Consider the following 21,103-nt stretch of genomic DNA (forward strand, 5'->3'; position numbering starts at 1 on the left):
TCCTTTCGGCCCAAATATGACCGTAGCCCAACAACAGCAGAAGTACTTGGCTCGACTAATTAATCACGGCCCAATTAACAACATGGCCCAACAACACACTTTGACAACAGCCCAGCTTTCCTGTGTAATTAAAAAAAAAATTGCAGTGGCCTATTTTTGAACTTGAGACCTCTCGTTCACAGACAACACGCCCAACCAACTGAGCTGTCTCCCTTTTTTCTGATTTATGACACACCCAAAACTAATTAACCCGTATGGTTTATCTATCCCTTCTTCTTCTCTAATTATAAGTCGACCATGAACCCAGTTACAGTAATGAATTTGTTTTTGTATTTCATAACAAAATATAAACGTTTGTAATCGTTAATTAGTTTTAATAAACACTTGGGAAAAAAAAAATATGAAAACAGCTCCTAATATGCTGCTGCCGTCGCTGCTTTGTTAAAAAAAATTTGATTTCAGTTTGGAGCTCATTTTGGATAATCTTCAAAACATGAAATAGGTTTTAAATCAAACGTAAAAACTTTCTGTAACATCAATTTTACCCCAAACATCACAACAAGTTCCAATTTCGCGATGAACATATATGTTGACTTTTGAAAATAAAATTTGACTCCTCCAATTCGAATTAGATTTTACGAACTGGAACCTGGAAATTTGAATAAACATTCCTGACATGATTTAAGATACATCTGCACTTTTAGATTTTTGAAATGGATTCGATTTCGAATTATGAGCAAAAAGTAGTACATACAGAGGTTTTTCGAAAGAAAGAAAAAAAAATATAGATTATCTGATTCTGAAAAAAAATGACTGATATGGAGAGGAAGGATAATCGATTGATAGTTGTTTATATTGATGATTGATTCAGACAAATGCTCACGAGTATACAGGAAAGGAAAACAGAAAATATAGATGATATAGATATAGATATCACTTTTGTATATATATCTAAGTTATATTATTTATTTAATTTAATATTAGTAATTAATAATTTATAATATATAATAATAATACTAATAATATTAATACTAATAATGTTGTTAACAATGATAATATTTATAGCATTATCAAATAATAACCATAATTTTTAATGATGTTACAAATAATAAAATACTAATACTAATAATAACCAATATAAGATTATAAATAATAATAATACTGAATTACAAATAATTATAATACTAATAATTATGTTAGTAGTAGTATTAATATTAATTGTTAATGATAATGTAGTAATAATATCTACTAATAATATAATTAATAATTAAGTTATAACAAGTTACATATATCCTATTTGTAATATATATTGTATAGTCATGTATATTTATATTGAATATTTAATACTTATAAATTTTTCAAATGCTTCAATATAATAGTTATTAATAGAGATCTTATATATATATTTATATATATCTATATAGATTTGTAAAAAATTTATATATCTAATTATATATCTTCATTTTACTAATAACTTACTCGTTTGTTTGTTATTTTATATTTTTTAATTCTAACTGATTAAAGTATACCTCATTTATTATAAATACATTTATATTTATATTTATATTTATATACATATATATAGTTATCTGTTCGTGAATCGTTGGAAATAGTCAGAGGCTGAATGTAATTGAATACATGAACATATTTCAAAATTTTAAGACACGACCTTACAAACTTTGCTTATCGCGTCGAAACCATATAAAGATTAGGTTTAAATTGGTCGAAAATTTTCGGGTCGTCACAAAGGGCAAAGAGGTTGAGCCTAGTTATTAGGTTTCCAGGCCCATGGAGTATATGTAGCCCATGGAGGAAATTGGCCTGATTGGTTAGGCCCACGTCCACGCCTACGGTTAGGGTATTTGCCCCGAGTGTTGTTGTTGCGGCTGTTTGAGCGTCCACGAGGAGCATTATTGTTTTGATTTCGAAATTGTCCCGATGAGTAAGTCGTAGCATGTGTGGATATGGTAGAAGTATGAAGAGTCGTATCATTGGATAACACAGGTGTAGAAGAGATGGCTTGATTCTTTAGTTGAGTCTCCTCGAGAATGAGTCTTGAACGAGAATCATAGAAAGTTGGTAGGCGGTCATTATGAGATATTTGAGAGCCAACAACTCGGTATGTATCTTTTAAACCAGAGACAAGTTGAAGTATGAGTCTGTCATCACTAACCTCATCATCAACATTTGCGAACTGATCAGCAAGAACTTTAAGTTCTTGGCAATAAGCAGAAACAGTGAAATGTCCCGTTCTTATTGATTAAAAACGTTCCATATTAATTGATTTCGTTGCGAGGTTTTGACCTCTATATGAGACGTTTTTCAAAGACTGCATTCATTTTTAAAACAAACCATAACCTTTATTTCATAAATAAAGGTTTAAAAAGCTTTACGTAGATTATCAAATAATGATAATCTAAAATATCCTGTTTACACACGACCATTACATAATGGTTTACAATACAAATATGTTACATCGAAATCAGTTTCTTGAATGCAGTTTTTACACAATACCATACAAACATGGACTCCAAATCTTGTCCTTATTTTAGTATGCAACAGCGAAAGCTCTTAATATTCACCTGAGAATAAACATGCTTTAAACGTCAACAAAAATGTTGGTGAGTTATAGGTTTAACCTATATATATATCAAATCGTAACAATAGACCACAAGATTTCATATTTCAATACACATCCCATACATAGAGATAAAAATCTTTCATATGGTGAACACCTGGTAACCGACATTAACAAGATGCATATATAAGAATATCCCCATCATTCCGGGACACCCTTCGGATATGATATAAATTTTGAAGTACTAAAGCATCCGGTACTTTGGATGGGGTTTGTTAGGCCCAATAGATCTATCTTTAGGATTCGCGTCAATTAGGTTGTCTGTTCCCTAATTCTTAGATTACCAGACTTAATAAAAAGGGGCATATTCGATTTCGATAATTCAACCATAGAATGTAGTTTCACGTACTTGTGTCTATTTTATAAATCATTTATAAAACCTGCATGTATTCTCATCCCAAAAATATTAGATTTTAAAAGTGGGACTATAACTCACTTTCACAGATTTTTACTTCGTCGAGAAGTAAGACTTGGCCACTGTTGATTCACGAACCTATAACAATATATACATATATATTAAAGTATGTTCAAAATATATTTACAACACTTTTAATATATTTTGATGTTTTAAGTTTATTAAGTCAGCTGTCCTCGTTAGTAACCTACAACTAGTTGTCCACAGTTAGATGTACAGAAATAAATCGATAAATATTATCTTGAATCAATCCACGACCCAGTGTATACGTATCTCAGTATTGATCACAACTCAAACTATATATATTTTAGAATCAACCTCAACCCTGTATAGCTAACTCCAACATTCACATATAGAGTGTCTATGGTTGTTCCGAAATATATATAGATGTGTCGACATGATAGGTCGAAACATTGTATACGTGTCTATGGTATCTCAAGATTACATAATATACAATACAAGTTGATTAAGTTATGGTTGGAATAGATTTGTTACCAATTTTCACGTAGCTAAAATGAGAAAAATTATCCAATCTTGTTTTACTCATAACTTCTTCATTTTAAATCCGTTTTGAGTGAATCAAATTGCTATGGTTTCATATTGAACTCTATTTTATGAATCTAAACAGAAAAAGTATAGGTTTATAGTCAGAAGAATAAGTTACAAGTCATTTTTGTAAAGGTAGTCATTTCAGTCGAAAGAACGACGTCTATATGACCATTTTAGAAAACATACTTCCACTTTGAGTTTAACCATAATTTTTGGATATAGTTTCATATTCATAATAAAAATCATTTTCTCAGAATAACAACTTTTAAATCAAAGTTTATCATAGTTTTTAATTAACTAACCCAAAACAGCCCGCGGTGTTACTACGACGGCGTAAATCCGGTTTTACGGTGTTTTTCGTGTTTCCAGGTTTTAAATCATTAAGTTAGCATATCATATAGATATAGAACATGTGTTTAGTTAATTTTAAAAGTCAAGTTAGAAGGATTAACTTTTATTTGCGAACAAGTTTAGAATTAACTAAACTATGTTCTAGTGATTACGAGTTTAAACCTTCGAATAAGATAGTTTTATATATATGAATCGAATGATGTTATGAACATCATTACTACCTCAAGTTTAGTAGGTAAACCTACTGGAAGTGACAAGAAATGATCTAGCTTCAAAGGATCTTGGATGGCTTGAAAGTTCTTGAAGTAGGATCATGACACAAAACAAGTTCAAGTAAGATTTTTACTCGAATTAAGATAGTTTATAGTTATAGAAATTGAATCAAAGTTTGAATATGAATATTACGTTGAATAATAAAGATAACCTACTGTATATAACAAAGGTTTCTTGATCTTAGATGATTACTTGGAATGGATTAGAAAGCTTGGAAGTAAATTAGTAAACTTGAAGGGATTTTTGAAGTGTTCTTGAAGTGTTCTTCCTATGATGATTATAGCTTGATTCTTGAAGTGATTTTTGATGAAGATGATGGTTAACTACTGGAAAAATACGTTCATAATAGTGTGGGTGTGTTGAGAGAGAATTAAAAAGAGAATTGGAAGTGAAATGGAGTGAATGATGAGTGGTAATTGGTGAGTGGTGAGTGGGGTTAAAAGGAGTTCTAGTTAGTTGATTAGCTCATGGTAGAAGTTAAAATTGATTAGTCATACATGACATAATCAAGAGTGGAATCCCATGCTAGTTCCTATTGGTATATACCCATAGTAAGTACGTTTTGAAGCTGTGTATAATACGGGTAAAAATACGACTAGAATTCTTGATGAAAGAAAAGAATGGGAAAGTAACTGTAACCATTTTCGTTAAGTATGAGTGTTTTGATATATGTCTTGAAGTCTTCCAAAAGTATTTTAATACATCTAAATACACTACATGTATATACATTTTAACTGAGTCGTTAAGTCATCGTTAGTCGTTACATGTAAGTGTTGTTTTGAAACCTTTAAGTTAACGATCTCAATTAATGTTGTTAACCCATTGTTTATTATATCTAATGAGATGTTAAATTATTATATTATCATGATATTATGATATATTAATATATCTTAATATGATATATATACATTTAAATGTCGTTACAACGATAATCGTTACATATATGCCTCGTTTCGAAATCCTTAAGTTAGTAGTCTTGTTTATATGTATATAACTCATTGTTAATATACTTATGGAGATACTTACTTATCATAATCTCATGTTAACCATATTTATATCCATATATATATCGTCATGTCGTTTTTACAAGTTTTAACGTTCGTGAATCGCCGGTCAACTTGGGTGGTCAATTGTCTATATGAAACATATTTCAATTAATCAAGTCTTAACAAGTTTGATTGCTTAACATGTTGGAAACATTTAATCATGTAAATATCAATCTCAATTAATATATATAAACATGGAAAAGTTCGGGTCACTACAAACAGAAGAGAATTGATCGAGCTTAACATTGGATAATTGATGTCGTAGGTACACAGCACGAGAATTCTTGTTGTCTTAAAATATGTTGCGAAGTCGTTCCCATGCCTGAGTGGCAGTGGATTTTGTTTTCAAGATGACAATGAGGAGTTCGACTGAGGTAGTACCGTAGATCCACTGCAAAACAATTGCATCAATACGGTTCCAGGTAGCATCTTTGGTTTTAGGTGCCGAAATAGTGGTATTTGTAGAGGAAGAATCAACAGATTCGGTAGAGGGTATGATGTGATCTAGCACATCATGGGCAATACAATGGATGCGAAAAAGTTCCGCCCATGAATTGTATTGTCCTTTATCCATCTCAAGAACAATAGGAATTGCGTTTTTGATATTTGAAATAGTTAAAGCAGGATGAAATTTTTATGAATCGGCCATTGAAAGAAATGATGTGAGCGACAGGTTTAAGAAGAAGGAAGGATTGGTAGGCCTGATACCATGAAAGAGTGAATAAATCGATGATATGTATTGATTTCGTGGCTATGCATTTATACAACCATTTACCTCTATAATTAAGGAAACTATGTCAAACTTTCTAACTAACAGGATCCTATACAAATATAATAGAGTCAAACATATCACAATGATTTACAATAGAATTGAGAACTGCACGTTGCAACAGAGAGTTACAAAATGGAAAACTTTACAATAACTATCGAATGGTATCCGAGTTTTGATTTCCTTTAGTGGGTTTGCGTTAGGCTTCTTTTTGATAGTATTGTACCTACATGTGTGTAGCAAAAGGTAATTGCATTTCTTACCTTGCCATGGATTTTTTTCTATGTCTGCGTGTCTGGTGCATTTGTTTAAGAGATCTACTTGTTGAGCCAAAAGCGGGTAACCGAAACGGAAACGTGATCTAAAACGCGAAATCAAAATGGGGTACTGAAAGGCGAAATAGAAACACGAAAACAGAAACGCGAAACGAACACGCGAAACTAAAACGCAAAACAGAAATACGAAATCGAAACGCGAAATCGTAACACGAAACTAAAAGGCGAAAGTGAAACGCGAAAACCTAATCGTGAAAGAGAATGCAAAACCGAAACGCGAAACCGAAATGCAGAATCGAAACAATTAATGTCTGTTAACTTTCGGGGCCACCAAAGTATTTTATTAACAGACTTTTTTTAACATCTGTTAGCGTCATAGACAATTCATGTAACATTAGTAAATCACAGTGACCATCCAATCGAAAAAATATAAGGACTGCTCATGAAATTTGATGTAAAATATATGGACCACTTAAATAAATTTTTCTTTACTCAATTTAGGATATCTAAATCTAAATCTAAATTAATATATAAAAAAAAATACAAATATAAATTTCGAAAAACGATAGATAAATACAAATATCCAACCACGGGTGTTTATTGCAAAAGGACACATCTCTTTCAATAACTTTCTCCATTATTTTCTCACTCTTAACACCTTCTCCGACAACCGTCAATGGCGTCGCCGGCAGATTTACCGGAAAATCTAACAAGAGAACAGTATGTCTACTTAGCGAAACTTGCAGAACAAGCCGAACGGTACGAAGAGATGGTGAAATTCATGGAAAAACTCGTAATCGGACTAACGCCGGTGTCGGAACTCAACGTCGAAGAACGTAACCTACTTTCCGTCGCGTACAAAAACGTCATCGGATCTCTACGAGCGGCATGGAGAATCGTATCGTCGATTGAACAGAAAGAGGAATCGAGGAAGAACGATGATCATGTAGTGTTAGTGAAGGATTACAGATCTAAAGTTGAAGATGAACTTACGGAAGTTTGTGGTGGAATATTGAAGATTTTGGAAGCGAATCTGGTGCCGTCGGCCTCTAGTGCTGAATCGAAGGTGTTTTATTTGAAGATGAAGGGAGATTATCATAGGTATTTGGCTGAATTTAAAGTCGGTGATGAAAGGAAGGAATCTGCTGAACAGACTATGAATTCGTATAAAGCTGCTCAGGTAGTTTATATACTTAATTGAATTTCGTGTTTATAGTTTACAATTTCCGATAATTAGGTCAAATTTTAATCGAATTTTATTATGTAAAGGTGTTATGTTATGTGAATCTGTCTGATACACACGCTATCAATTAGGGCTGCAATTTAGATGAGCTATGGCTTTAGATTTTAGGCTAAACTTGAGTTAGGCCCGAGCCTTTACGATATATGCATAGTTAGTCACAAAGAGGATTTAAGATCCACTCAAGCTTGTATCTGAAAGTTTGGATATTTGAATTAGAATAATTCTTTAATACCAAACTTATTTGATTATGGAACATAATAGGTAGATTTTAAAAAATGCCTAAAATTAGGTGACCGAGACAGCAAAATTAAAGGTAATGATGAGGAAAAAAGTTGGTTAATAGTGTGTCAACTCTCAAATGATCATCATGCTGTTAATTTTTGAATAATAAAACCCCCTTTCAATATGTGTCTTGATTTGTAGACAACCAAAATTAGCCATAAACCACCAATTATGCATTACATAATTGTAATGTATAAAGCATGATTAGTGGTGTATGGCTAATTTTTGGTACTGTACAAATCACCTTAATTTGATTGTATACGAACATGAAAATGAGAGCTACAATAAAAGTGGATCATAAAGAACTCTTATTGCCAAATTTGAGTAATCGTTTGAGCTATACTTAATGAAGCACGATGCAAGTTTCTAAATAAGGATTTTATCAAATTAGGGTAGAGTTGGTAGCTTATCTTATCTTAAGTACTTTACCACGTACTCCCAATATGGTATTGAGGTTACATTTTTTTTATGTGAAAGTGTATTTAACTATTTTGGATGTACATTCACTCTGAAGGATATCGCTGAGGCGGATTTGGCTCCAACTCATCCTATTAGATTGGGTTTGGCACTTAATTTCTCGGTGTTCTACTTTGAGATTCTTAATTCTTCAGACAAGGCTTGTAGCATGGCAAAACAGGTTAAACTTCATGACTTTTTAATTTTGCCTCTCTCTTTCTTCTTCGAATATTTATCTTCTATTTTAGTTATTGTTAATCACTTATTATTATGTTACAACAATTGTGATTTTTATATTTATTATTTATATTATTTTTAATAATTAAATTTAAATAATTATATTATTTATATTACTATTAATATGTTACCCTTCTTGGTAGGGCTAAAGGTGGCCAAACATGGTCTTTAAAATTATTATTGAGGTGGCTAAGCATTGACTTTGTATGTAGTTATAAACACTTGATCTTTGGGAAATATATAAGGCAACTCTATTTTTAAAATGAAGAATGAGTCACTTAGAGGTGTACATGTTCTGAACCTTGTTTTGAAGTTTTAGGCAGCTCATATGTTGGATGTCTTTGCCATTTTTATACTAATTATTATCTATTTAGATCAACTAAACAGATTAATAAGTGAGCTGTTTCACACGTGTCAAAATGAAAAGCCTTTTAACGATAAACTTATAAGAAATCCTTTACAATCAGATGGATACTCACAAAATTATAAAGGCGTGTTAGACTGTTAGTTTACTATGAATTTAACACCTACAAAAAATGTAATAAGAATATTAACAAACAGATTCATGTTTACGCGATTATGCATAAACATATGTGCATCATCTCCCTTTACATATAATATATGTCTGTGTCTACATGGGCATGTATATAAACTACGAAGTTTAACTTTTCTTTGTTTGACGTTAGCTTGTATATATTTATATAGGTCTAGATAGATAATCTAGATAATAGATTGTAAACACCAAATCCTTGTTTTTAGGATTTATGCCAGCCAATGGATGTTTGTGTTTATCTTTTTCTATTTTATTTTTTATTTTATTTTTATTTTTTTAAAAGTTCCCAGGCTGAAAAATATTGCTAATGTATACACAGACACTCATTAGCTCGAGTATCTGGTAGTGTCTTCTAGCCTGCATATTTGTTACTATTATTCATTGTTTCTAATTAAGTAATTATGTATAACCTTTCTTTTTCTGAGGATTGAATTTTTTGTAGTTTGTGCTGTAATTCCATAACTTTATGTTTGTTGTTTTTGCTTGTGTGTAGGCATTTGAGGATGCGATTGCTGAGCTGGACACATTAGGTGAAGACTCCTACAAGGATAGTACCCTGATTATGCAACTACTGAGGGACAATCTCACTCTTTGGACCTCAGATGCACAGGTTAACCTCCGAATTCTGAATTATGTTTTATCCTTTATTTAAATTTAAATATAAAATTTTCCGAAAAATAAATTATGATTTTTATCTTTTACCTTTTTATGCTAACACTTTGTGTTCGTGTGCAGGACCAATTGGAGGAGCCATAGGTGTGAAGGAAGTATTATGGTTGTGTCTACTGGGAGGGAGGTGGGCGTGGAATGTCATTAGTTTCTTTTGAACATCATCCCGTGTTTCGTATTTTTTTTTTAAAAAAAACACAATTTGCATTTTATTCAAATTCTCATCGTTTTGCAAGCAGTCTCTTCATTATATAATTTGTTCGCATAGGTGAAATGTGAATGGGGAAAATTGCTAAATTCTCATACCTTAATCCTCCAACCCGTCCTCATAACCTGGGAAGATGACTTGCGTGTTCTCTCTCTCTCTCTCTCTCTCTCTCTCTCTCTCTCTCTCTCTCACATTTTTTTTTTATTTTTATTTTTATTTTTATTTTTTTTTATTTTCTCATCTTCATTTCGTTGTTGTTTTGATAAATTTATCATTATAAGGATTACTAATAAGGAGAATTATTAATTGTTATGTGGTTTATGTCTCGAAGCTTTGAAATGACGGAACCCGTAGAGACCTATTGTCTTTGAACATGGTTAGGGACGGCCTGCAGGGACCTATTTTCTTTGAACCCGAGTCTAGGGATGGCACTTGGTAGTTTTCCATCATAAGGGCTTTCTATCTATAGATTAAGCCATTACCAAAATAAGGAGCAAATTCGTTCTAGTTGACTGCTTCTATAGATAATTATAATCTTTGCTCAGCATTATAGCAGGTCCTTGGCGCAACCCGTGCTTGTGCCTTTCTACCAACGGAAGTTCATTTGATGAATATATTTTTTGACTCATACTTGTGACCCACGGTAATCCATGGGTCATGCAGATACCTACTGATCTAATATAATTTGAGAATTGAACAATAAGAAACATTCAAATAAGTCATCACTTGAAGCATTTAGGAGTGTCATTATAAATATCATTCTAGAATCTTGGATAACGCTGATCAAATGAATCAACTATCAAGAAACACACACTGCGCTACACACCGTCCTTTTGGTGTGTGGTCAGGAGATATTTTTGCAATCTCGTGATTTGAACCGCTGAAATATATTAATGCCATAAAACGCCTCTAGCAAGCTGCATCATATCTAATTCTATATTTGATCCAAAGAATGCAAATTTACATTTAGAATAAAAAAATCTGCTCTCCTCACGGCTGAGGAAGGGTGGATGAACTATTTCGAAACCTCCAAAGCTTTCACACTGTTGCTGTAATAAAAGCCACCAATTTATCCTTGCGTTGAGCGCTCGTCCTATAGTCGTCGACTCAACTTAGCCATTCGGACCAAGAGAGAAACATAGGAAGATTGATATCCGCCCCAAATATGAACTATCCCCACACTTCGTTCGCCACCGTACATAAGAAAAATATATGGTTAGTTAATTCCACATTAGCGTTGAAAGAAGGACACGCGATTTCAAAATCTCTAGACCTTTCCGTGAAAGGTTTAATCTAGAGGGTAACCTGTCAAGAGTCAAACGCCAATCAGACACGTTAACTTTTTTAGGGACACATTTGGCCCATCGCTTGACCACATCAGACGTAGGTAATGCAATATCATCGATGTGTTTACTAGTGCCGTAAACAGGGAATTAGCCATCAGAAGATAAATTCCATAGCTTCGAATCCAAAACATCGGCCAAGGTGACACCCTCCAACTCATTCGCCGTGTGATTTCTATTACCAATTTCTTCTCTAGACCACTCCCATGAACAAGAGCCTTGACTAGTCTATCTGCAATTACACAGTCCGGTTGCGCATCCAAGTGAAACAATCTATTATAACGAATTGAAAGAGAAGTGTTACCTAGCCAAAGGTCTTACCAAAAACGAATGGATAAACCATTACCAACCCTGCTTGTGATGACAGAAGATGGAATTAAACCTTTGGAATCGGCATTCTTGGAAACATGAACCCATGTTGGCCCATAAACCACAGCCTTCACAGCAAGCTAGCACATCATCACCTTGACTATCAATAACCGCCGAAATACATTGTCTCATAATTGCGAAGGGTTAGATGCATAACGCCATCTCCATTTGAAAAGTAAAGTTTTGGTAAAAGCGCGAAGACTTTCAATTGCAATCTCGTGATTTTAAGGCCATATCGTTAAAACGTCAAGGAAAAAAGGCATATTGATTAATTTCCCATATAGTTATACAAATTTTTTGCAACATTTCTGTTTGATGCAACACTCGCAGTTATGGTTAACAACTCATATTTAAGGAATGATGGTTATAATAACTCAATTTAGGTGACATGTTTGTTCTTAACTATAACTAAACTAGGTATTACATACCGGTGTTTCGCATCGTGTTAGAAGAAAATTTAGATCTTTCGAGTTTTATGCAGTTAATTTATTTATTTAAATTCTAATATTAAAATATCCTACGCGACTAATGTAGATTAACAATATTTAATTTCTAACTGATTTGATTTGAATTTAGATGATTATATTGGAAGAACATAGTACCATTTTTAACGGTGATGGCCAAATTAGGCGCTTTGGAGTAAGGTGGGTGTTTGGTGTTGATGTGACATGCGTGTTGGTAAAAATAATAAGGTGATCTATTGAGTGGCATGTTGGGGGTATGTGTGGGTATTTTTAATTTATTTTTTATTTTTTCAGTAGAAATCTTTTTTGTTTTGTTTAAATAATTAAATAATTAGAATAAAAACAATTAAAATTGAACAATGAAATTAAAGAAATAATATTCTGGACGGTATTATTACTGAATTTAAGTGAACCCATCCCCCATCCTTTTATTTTTTAAATTTAATTAAGAAATTTTTTAATGACAGCCTAACAAGTGTCTTTAAGAGATTCATACATGCTTCTTTTGTTTGTACATACAAGATAACCACTCACTTCCTTCCGATAACCACTTAATAGAATGTATAACTCCGTTATGCATCAATATTTCTCTTAATAACAACCCTTAGAGATGTCATTAGAAAACTTCATTAATTAAACTTCTACCAACCACATCTTCTTTTTCATCCTTTATTTTCTTTCTTTCTTTTCTTTTATAATTGATCGAACCATCCACCATCCCTTCATTATCAAATTTTCTCAAATAGAACATGGATTATGCTTCCTTTTCTTCACTATAATTCCTTTTCTTCACCCTGCTCACAAAAAAAGCTAAAGAGTTCACGACAACTAATAGAAGCATGACGCATGTTCAACACCCTATCTTTATTCTCCGTGCCACCAGCTAGCATGCCGGCGATGAAGACCCACCAACATGCCGCACTAATGGCGTGTTGGTGGTGTGTTGCTGAAAAAAACATCTCCAACACGCGTGTTAATCATGGTTTTAAATAACGTGTAAGTGTGTAACATAGATTTTAACGAGATAAGAAGCTCACCCGTTGCGGCGAAGTAATATTTAAAAAAAAAGTAGAAAAGATTTTATATATATATATATATATATATATATATATATATATATATATATATATATATATATATATATATATATATATATATATATATATATAATCTTTTATTGGATGATGACGTCATCATTCAATTAGGGAGGTGATATTTTCATTTAAATTTTTAATACATCCACTAAGATTTACTATTATACTCTTAAATAATGTACTACACAAATTTCTTATTATGATTATTGTAGGATATTTTTGTAAATTATATGAAATAGTGGTGGATGAATTAAACTAGAAATGGAAATATTATTTTCCTTTAACTAATGTTCAATTGCTATTAGCAAATTTCATCATGACATTTTACTTTTTAGTATAGTTGATAATAATTTAGGGGTTAAATACACCATTAGCCTTTAGGGGTTTATCTAAAATTATACTGCTGTTCATTTTCTTTTTAAAATTATATCGGTTGTCCCTATAATTTTGTAATACACACCATAGTTCTAAACCTAATACCAAATGTGACATTATATTTAAATTAAATAATAAGAGAAATAAAATACTCCTTTTATGTTAACATCATTTCTTTTACTAAAAATGATACTCCGTAATTGTTAAAACTTAAAATTATTATTTCCTTCGATAAAATATCCAATTACATAGCTGGAAACTTACATATACCTTTTTTAGAGTTCCAAATCTCTTGTTCAATCCAATATTTGTTAAACCCTTCCCATTATTTAGAATAAAAATAATTACTTGTAAGAAAATTTCCTCAAATAACCATTTATTTAATCAAAATTCAAAATACTCATAAATTGGTAAATTAGTAATTACTCCAGTAGTAAATTAGTAAATTACTGGTAAATTGAATAAAATGAAAGAAAGAAAAAAGACATGTTGATTATCATAATACATACATATATTTATATATTTATGCATATCTATAGTTAATATTAAAATACTATAATAATGATGTCATTATTAGGCTAATTCATTTATTAAGAAAAAAGAAAAAAAAAGAAAAAAATTTAAGCATTGTGGGTGATGTCATTAATCCAAATAATTTTAAATTAAAATTAAATCTTATTAATTAATTATTATTATTATTAAATCTTATTAATAATTATTTTAATTATTAAAATTAAATAATTTGAATTATTTTAATTAATTATTTTGAATTGAGTACGAGAAGGTATAAAAGCTAGGCAGAAGGAAACCAATTCTAAATTTATATTTTAATTTACACTTTTAGGGGATATTATCTCTTATGATTGAATGTTGATTGTTTAATATGTATTTTACGTGTTTGATGAAATGTTCAGCTGACGAGTTTCTTAGTCGGACTCTGTGGTTTCACGGGTCATTAAACTAAATAACTTTAGCATTTACGTTCACTTAATACCTCAAACATATCATTAAACTATTTCGTTTAAACAAACCCGTAGTTTTACGGGTCATTTCACTAGTACATATTACATATACGGAGTATATATAAACTCGTTAAATAACTACGTAATGCCCTAAAACCAAATCCGGTTCCCCTCTACATAAGCTGCACTCTTTGCTATTCATTTCATTTTCTAGAGTGAGACAAAGCAAAGAGTGTGCGTCTCATCTATTTATCATTCATATCAATCTTTATCAAGATTGAATCTTTATAATAAAATGATGAATACCCAGTTTTGATCTACATACATTCTGTTAGAAATTTAGTGTAATTGAGGGATTTAATCTATACTTGTAAATGGGTTAGGAGGTACGGAGTGTACACCCATTAAGTGATAGATTGCCCGGACCCGAAAATGGTTTTCCATTATCACAAATTTGAGTGATTACGGAAGTATTATTCTTGCACTAGGTGGAAATAAAACAAACAACTTTATGAAAAGGATTTAATCTAGATTTCCTTGATTTGGTTGTTGGAAATAAAACAAACAACTTTATATAAAGGATTTGTTTTAGATTTGAAAACGATTTCCTTGATTTGGATGTTTGAAATAAAACAAACAACTTTATATAAAGGATTTGTTTTAGATTTGAAAACGATTTCCTTGATTTGGATGTTTGAAATAAAACAAACAACTTTATGTAAATGATTTGTTTTAGATTTGAAAACGATTTCCTTGATTTGGATGTTTGAAATAAAACAAACAACTTTATGTAAAGGATTTGTTTTAGATTTGAAAACGAAATTAGTTAGTGAAACATCTCCATCGTGGAATAATACTTGTTTTTGGGTGCCTATAAATAGAGACTATCATTTATGAGAATAAGATATACGAAAAACACCTTAATACTCTTATGCAAAAGAGTTCTTGTTTACTGCCAATAACAAGAACTAATCTCTGTCTTATCCCAAAGTGATATTCGTGTAACCCAGGCAATAAGGGTCGAATAATTACTTTCGGAAAGTGATACCACGATTCAGTGATTTATCCGGCTATCGATTATTTTACCCTACACGAAATCTCAATAAAACCTCCAACAATCGAAAGTAATTATTCGTTATAATCGATGGCGGCTACGATGAAACACATGACGGCGAATTTCTCCAAACTTGATAAGTTTGAGGGAATTGATTTTAGGAGATGGCAAAAGAAGATGCACTTCTTTCTGAGCAGCATGAGTGTGGTGTACGTACTCAGCACACCAATTCCTGAAGATCATGGTGATGATGCCACTATTGAACAAATTCGGAAAAGGTGCAAGTGGGAGAACGATGACTACATCGCTAGAGGTTTAATCCTCAATGGTATGGCTGATTCCCTTTTTGATATTTACCTAAATGTTGAATCTTCTAAAGAACTATGGGACTGTTTAGAAACCAAGTATATGTCTGAGGATGCTTCTAGTAAAAAGTTCCTTGTTAGTAATTTTAATAATTACAAGATGGTCGATTCTAGACCGGTCTTGGAACAATACAATGAGCTCATTCGTATACTTGGTCAATTCACACAACATAAGATGAACATGGATGAGTCTATTCAAGTCTCAAGCATAATTGATAAACTACCTCCATCTTGGAAAGAATTTAAACATTCTTTGAAACATAAGAAGGAGGAGTTAACTCTTGTTGAGTTGGGTAGTCATCTGCGTATTGAGGAATCCCTCAGGTTGCAGGATAATGACAAGCCAAAGAGCAACGAAGTTGCTGGTACGTCTGTTGTCAATATGGTGGAACATAAAAAGTTCACTAGTAATAATGACAAAAAGGGCAAACGTAAACATCGAGGTTATAACAAGGCTAATCCGAACAAGAAGTCTAAATTGACTTGTTGGAAGTGTGGTAAAACTGGACACATAAAAAAGGATTGCAAGGTTATTTTTGGTAATAATAATGCCAAAGGATCTAGCACAAGCGGTTCGGGAAATGGTTTAAACAACCACAACTCGAAAGGTCAGAATATATTTAATAATTCAAATAAGAATTATTATGTTTCATATATATCTGAGGCTTATTTTGTGCAGGATGATGATGTCGCGTGGTGGGTTGACTCGGGAGCCACCACCCATGTATGCAAGGATAGATTTTGGTTCAAGACTTACGAGTCCGTGACTGATGGATCAATTCTTCATATGGGAAATGAGTCAACAGCCTCTGTTCATGGACGTGGAAGTGTGGATTTGTGTTTTAGTTCTGGAAAAACTATTTGTTTGTTTGATGTTTTGCATGTACCACAAATAAGAAAAAATTTAGTTTCCAGTAGTGTGTTAAATTGTTGTGGTTATAAACAAGTGATTGAATCTGATAAGTTTGTTTTGTCAAAACATGGTATGTTTGTTGGTTTTGGTTATTTATGCAATAGAATGTTTAGACTTAACATTAATCACTTGAATGTTAATTTTGCTTTTATATCTACTTCTAGCATAAATAATTCTACACTTTGGCATGCTAGACTAGGACATATACACTTTAAAAGAATGCAAGATATGTCTAAAGATGGATTAATACCGGTTTTTGACATGAACAATGAAAAGTGTAAAACGTGTATGTTAACAAAGATCACTAAGAAACCATTTCAAAATGTACATCGTGATACTGAAATTTTGGAATTAATACATAGTGATTTATGTGATTTGCATGCTACTCCTACTTTAGGAAACAAGAAATATTTTGTGACTTTTATTGATGATGCTTCTAGATTTTGCTATGTTTATTTGTTACATACTAAGGATGAAGCATTAGATAAATTTAAAATATTTAAAACTGAAGTAGAATTACAACAAAAGGCTTTGATTAAAAGACTTAGAACAGATAGGGGAGGTGAATACATTGACCAATCGTATTTCCAATCCGTTGGTATTATCCATGAGACCACAGCTCCTTATACTCCACAACAAAATGGTATATCTGAAAGGAAGAATAGGGTCCTTAAGGAAATGGTTAATTCCATGTTATCCTATTCGGGTTTAAGTGAAGGATTTTGGGGGGAAGCTATGTTAACAGCTTGTTATTTGCTTAATAGAGTTCCTAACAAAAGAAACAAGATTACACCTTATGAACTTTGGAATAAAAGGAAACCTAACTTGAATTATCTTCGTGTATGGGGTTGTAGGGCGGTTGTAAGACTGCCTGATCCCAAAAAGAAAAGTTTAGGTGAAAGAGGTATAGATTGCATTTTTATTGGATATGTTGAACATTCCAAGGCATATAGGTTCTATGTAATAGAGCCTAATGAATTTGTCTCAATCAATTCTGTGATTGATTCAAGGGATGCAATCTTTGATGAAAATCGATTTTCATCTATACCTAGACCAAAGGATATGATTCCAAGTAACAATGGAATCAATAAGGATTGTAATGATGAAGTCTCTGAAAAGGCTGTTGATCAGTCACTTGAGCTTCGGAAAAGCAAAAGAGAAAGGAAACCTAAATCATTCGGACCAGATTTTCAACTATACTTAGTTGAAGGTTCTAGGGATGATGTTTCTACCCAATATTCATATTGTTTCAATGTTGATGATGATCCTAAAACATATGATGAAGCAATGAGGTCTCAGGATGTTGCATTCTGGAAAGAGGCAATTAATGATGAGATGGATTCCATCATGGGCAATAACACTTGGGTGTTAGCTGATCTACCTCCCGGTTGCAAACCTTTGGGTTGCAAATGGATCTTCAAAAAGAAGATGAAGGTGGATGGAACTATTGAAAAGTTCAAGGCAAGGTTAGTCATTCAAGGCTTTAGACAAAAGTCTGGAATTGACTATTTTGATACTTATGCTCCTGTGGCACGTATCACTACCATTAGACTGCTGATTGCTTTGGCTACAATTCACAATCTGGTTATTCACCAGATGGATGTGAAGACAGCATTCTTGAATGGTGATTTGGATGAGGAGGTTTATATGAACCAACCTCAGGGCTTTGTCATGCCAGGAAATGAAAGCAAGGTGTGCAAACTTGTGAAGTCCTTATATGGTTTGAAACAAGCACCTAAGCAATGGCATCAGAAGTTTGATGAAGTAGTTTTATCTAGTGGTTTTAGATTGAACCAAGCAGATAAATGTGTGTATAGCAAATTTGATGATTCTGGTAAAGGAGTTATAATTTGTCTATATGTTGATGACATGTTAATCTTTGGGACTGACCAAAGTCAAGTTGATTTAACAAAAGAATTTTTGTCATCAAAGTTCTCCATGAAAGATATGGGGGAGGCTGACGTTATCCTTGGTATTAGGATCAAACGTGAAAGCAAAGGAATTTCAATTTCTCAATCTCATTATATTGAGAAGGTGTTGAGAAAGTTTAATTGCTTTGAATGTACTCCTGTGAGTACACCTGTTGATCCAAGTGAGAAGCTTATGCCTAACCAAGGTAAAGCTGTATCACAACTTGAGTATTCTCAGGTGATTGGCTGTTTGATGTACGCCATGACATGTACAAGGCCAGATATTGCTTTTGCTGTGGGAAAACTGAGTAGATATACTAGTAATCCTAGTACTCATCACTGGCAAGCAATTAGGCGGGTACTGAAGTATTTAAAGAAAACTATGGCATATAGTTTATCTTACAGTGGATTTCCTTCTGTAATAGAAGGATATTCTGATGCGAGTTGGATAACCAATATTGAAGATCATTCTTCAACGAGTGGTTGGGTGTTCTTGCTTGGGGGAGGTGCTATTTCATGGGCTTCTAAAAAGCAGACATGTATTACCAACTCAACGATGGAATCTGAGTTTGTTGCTTTAGCTGCTGCTGGTAAAGAAGCAGAATGGCTTAGAAACTTGATCCATGAGATACCATTATGGCCTAAACCTATAGCACCCATGTCTATCCATTGTGATAGTGCTGCGACATTGGCAAAAGCTTATAGCCAGATGTACAATGGAAAGTCTAGACACTTAGGTGTCAGACATAGTATGATTCGTGAACTCATCATGAATGGGGTGATTTCTATAGTGTTCGTAAGGTCACAACAGAATTTAGCTGATCACTTGACGAAGGGATTGGCAAGAGACTTGGTTGACAAGTCTGCTGTGGGGATGGGTTTAAAGTCCACATAAATTTCTAATTATAAGATACCCAATTCCCTTCTGATGAAAATTAGAAGTTGAATTCAATGCGGAAGGCTTATACTTAGAAATTTGGAGTACATAAATTTTATATCATCCCAAGGTAAGGTATGTACTCGGGCCTGCTGAAGGTCAGGTTGAAGTCTAGCTTCTTAATAGTTCATTTGAAAAAGTGCAAGAGCAGGTGCATGACTGAAGTGAACTACCTATGTGAATGTGAAGTTTTGCCGCTTCAACAAAGCTTGGACTTTTAGCTTTGGATACATTCATGAAAGGATATGGACACATGGCTTGTAAAGTGTCAGGATAGCTTTAGAGTATTTGAAAACTTATGTGTATGTTATTTTCAGTTATTCAAAATGGGTTGAAGGGTTCAATTCTTAGAACACCCTGATTCTCGAATATTTGGAATGTGTAATGTACTAAGGTGAAAATTCAATCTTCAAGATATTTTCATTTATGCATGAGTTTTTGTTTTAATTTGTTTAATTCTCATGAAACGAATTGCACTAAATTGGGGAGGATTGTTAGAAATTTAGTGTAATTGAGGGATTTAATCTATACTTGTAAATGGGTTAGGAGGTACGGAGTGTACACCCATTAAGTGATAGATTGCCCGGACCCGAAAATGGTTTTCCATTATCACAAATTTGAGTGATTACGGAAGTATTATTCTTGCACTAGGTGGAAATAAAACAAACAACTTTATGAAAAGGATTTAATCTAGATTTCCTTGATTTGGTTGTTGGAAATAAAACAAACAACTTTATATAAAGGATTTGTTTTAGATTTGAAAACGATTTCCTTGATTTGGATGTTTGAAATAAAACAAACAACTTTATATAAAGGATTTGTTTTAGATTTGAAAACGATTTCCTTGATTTGGATGTTTGAAATAAAACAAACAACTTTATGTAAATGATTTGTTTTAGATTTGAAAACGATTTCCTTGATTTGGATGTTTGAAATAAAACAAACAACTTTATGTAAAGGATTTGTTTTAGATTTGAAAACGAAATTAGTTAGTGAAACATCTCCATCGTGGAATAATACTTGTTTTTGGGTGCCTATAAATAGAGACTATCATTTATGAGAATAAGATATACGAAAAACACCTTAATACTCTTATGCAAAAGAGTTCTTGTTTACTGCCAATAACAAGAACTAATCTCTGTCTTATCCCAAAGTGATATTCGTGTAACCCAGGCAATAAGGGTCGAATAATTACTTTCGGAAAGTGATACCACGATTCAGTGATTTATCCGGCTATCGATTATTTTACCCTACACGAAATCTCAATAAAACCTCCAACACATTCTTTGATATTTTCAAAATCCCAGACTCCTAGTACTTATTTTTTAGTTTTTTTGTCTAGGATTTGTTAAA

At 32.5% G+C, this 21,103-nt stretch overlaps 1 protein-coding gene across 1 annotated transcript; it reads left to right on the forward strand.

The window, feature by feature from the left end:
• The first annotated feature begins 6,898 nt into the window (after positions 1–6,898).
• LOC139871520 (14-3-3-like protein B) lies at positions 6,899–9,997 on the forward strand. The gene is made up of 4 exons (XM_071859219.1): positions 6,899–7,496; positions 8,356–8,478; positions 9,581–9,697; positions 9,823–9,997. The coding sequence occupies exons 1-4, from the start codon at positions 6,993–6,995 to the stop codon at positions 9,841–9,843; spliced, it is 765 nt and encodes a 254-aa protein (XP_071715320.1). The 5' UTR covers positions 6,899–6,992; the 3' UTR covers positions 9,844–9,997.
• Positions 9,998–21,103: the final 11,106 nt, after the last annotated feature.

The sequence above is a fragment of the Rutidosis leptorrhynchoides genome, chromosome 10 (assembly GCF_046630445.1).
Source record: "Rutidosis leptorrhynchoides isolate AG116_Rl617_1_P2 chromosome 10, CSIRO_AGI_Rlap_v1, whole genome shotgun sequence".
Lineage (NCBI taxonomy): Eukaryota > Viridiplantae > Streptophyta > Magnoliopsida > Asterales > Asteraceae > Rutidosis > Rutidosis leptorrhynchoides.

Excerpts from the sequence above, each read along its gene's own strand:
- LOC139871520 (XM_071859219.1), top strand. The coding sequence starts at position 6,993 with ATGGCGTCGCCGGCAGATTTACCGGAAAATCTAACAAGAGAACAGTAT. Across the intron at positions 8,479-9,580 it reads CTTGTAGCATGGCAAAACAG|GCATTTGAGGATGCGATTGC; the intron begins GTTAAACTTCAT and ends GCTTGTGTGTAG. Across the intron at positions 9,698-9,822 it reads TTTGGACCTCAGATGCACAG|GACCAATTGGAGGAGCCATA; the intron begins GTTAACCTCCGA and ends GTTCGTGTGCAG.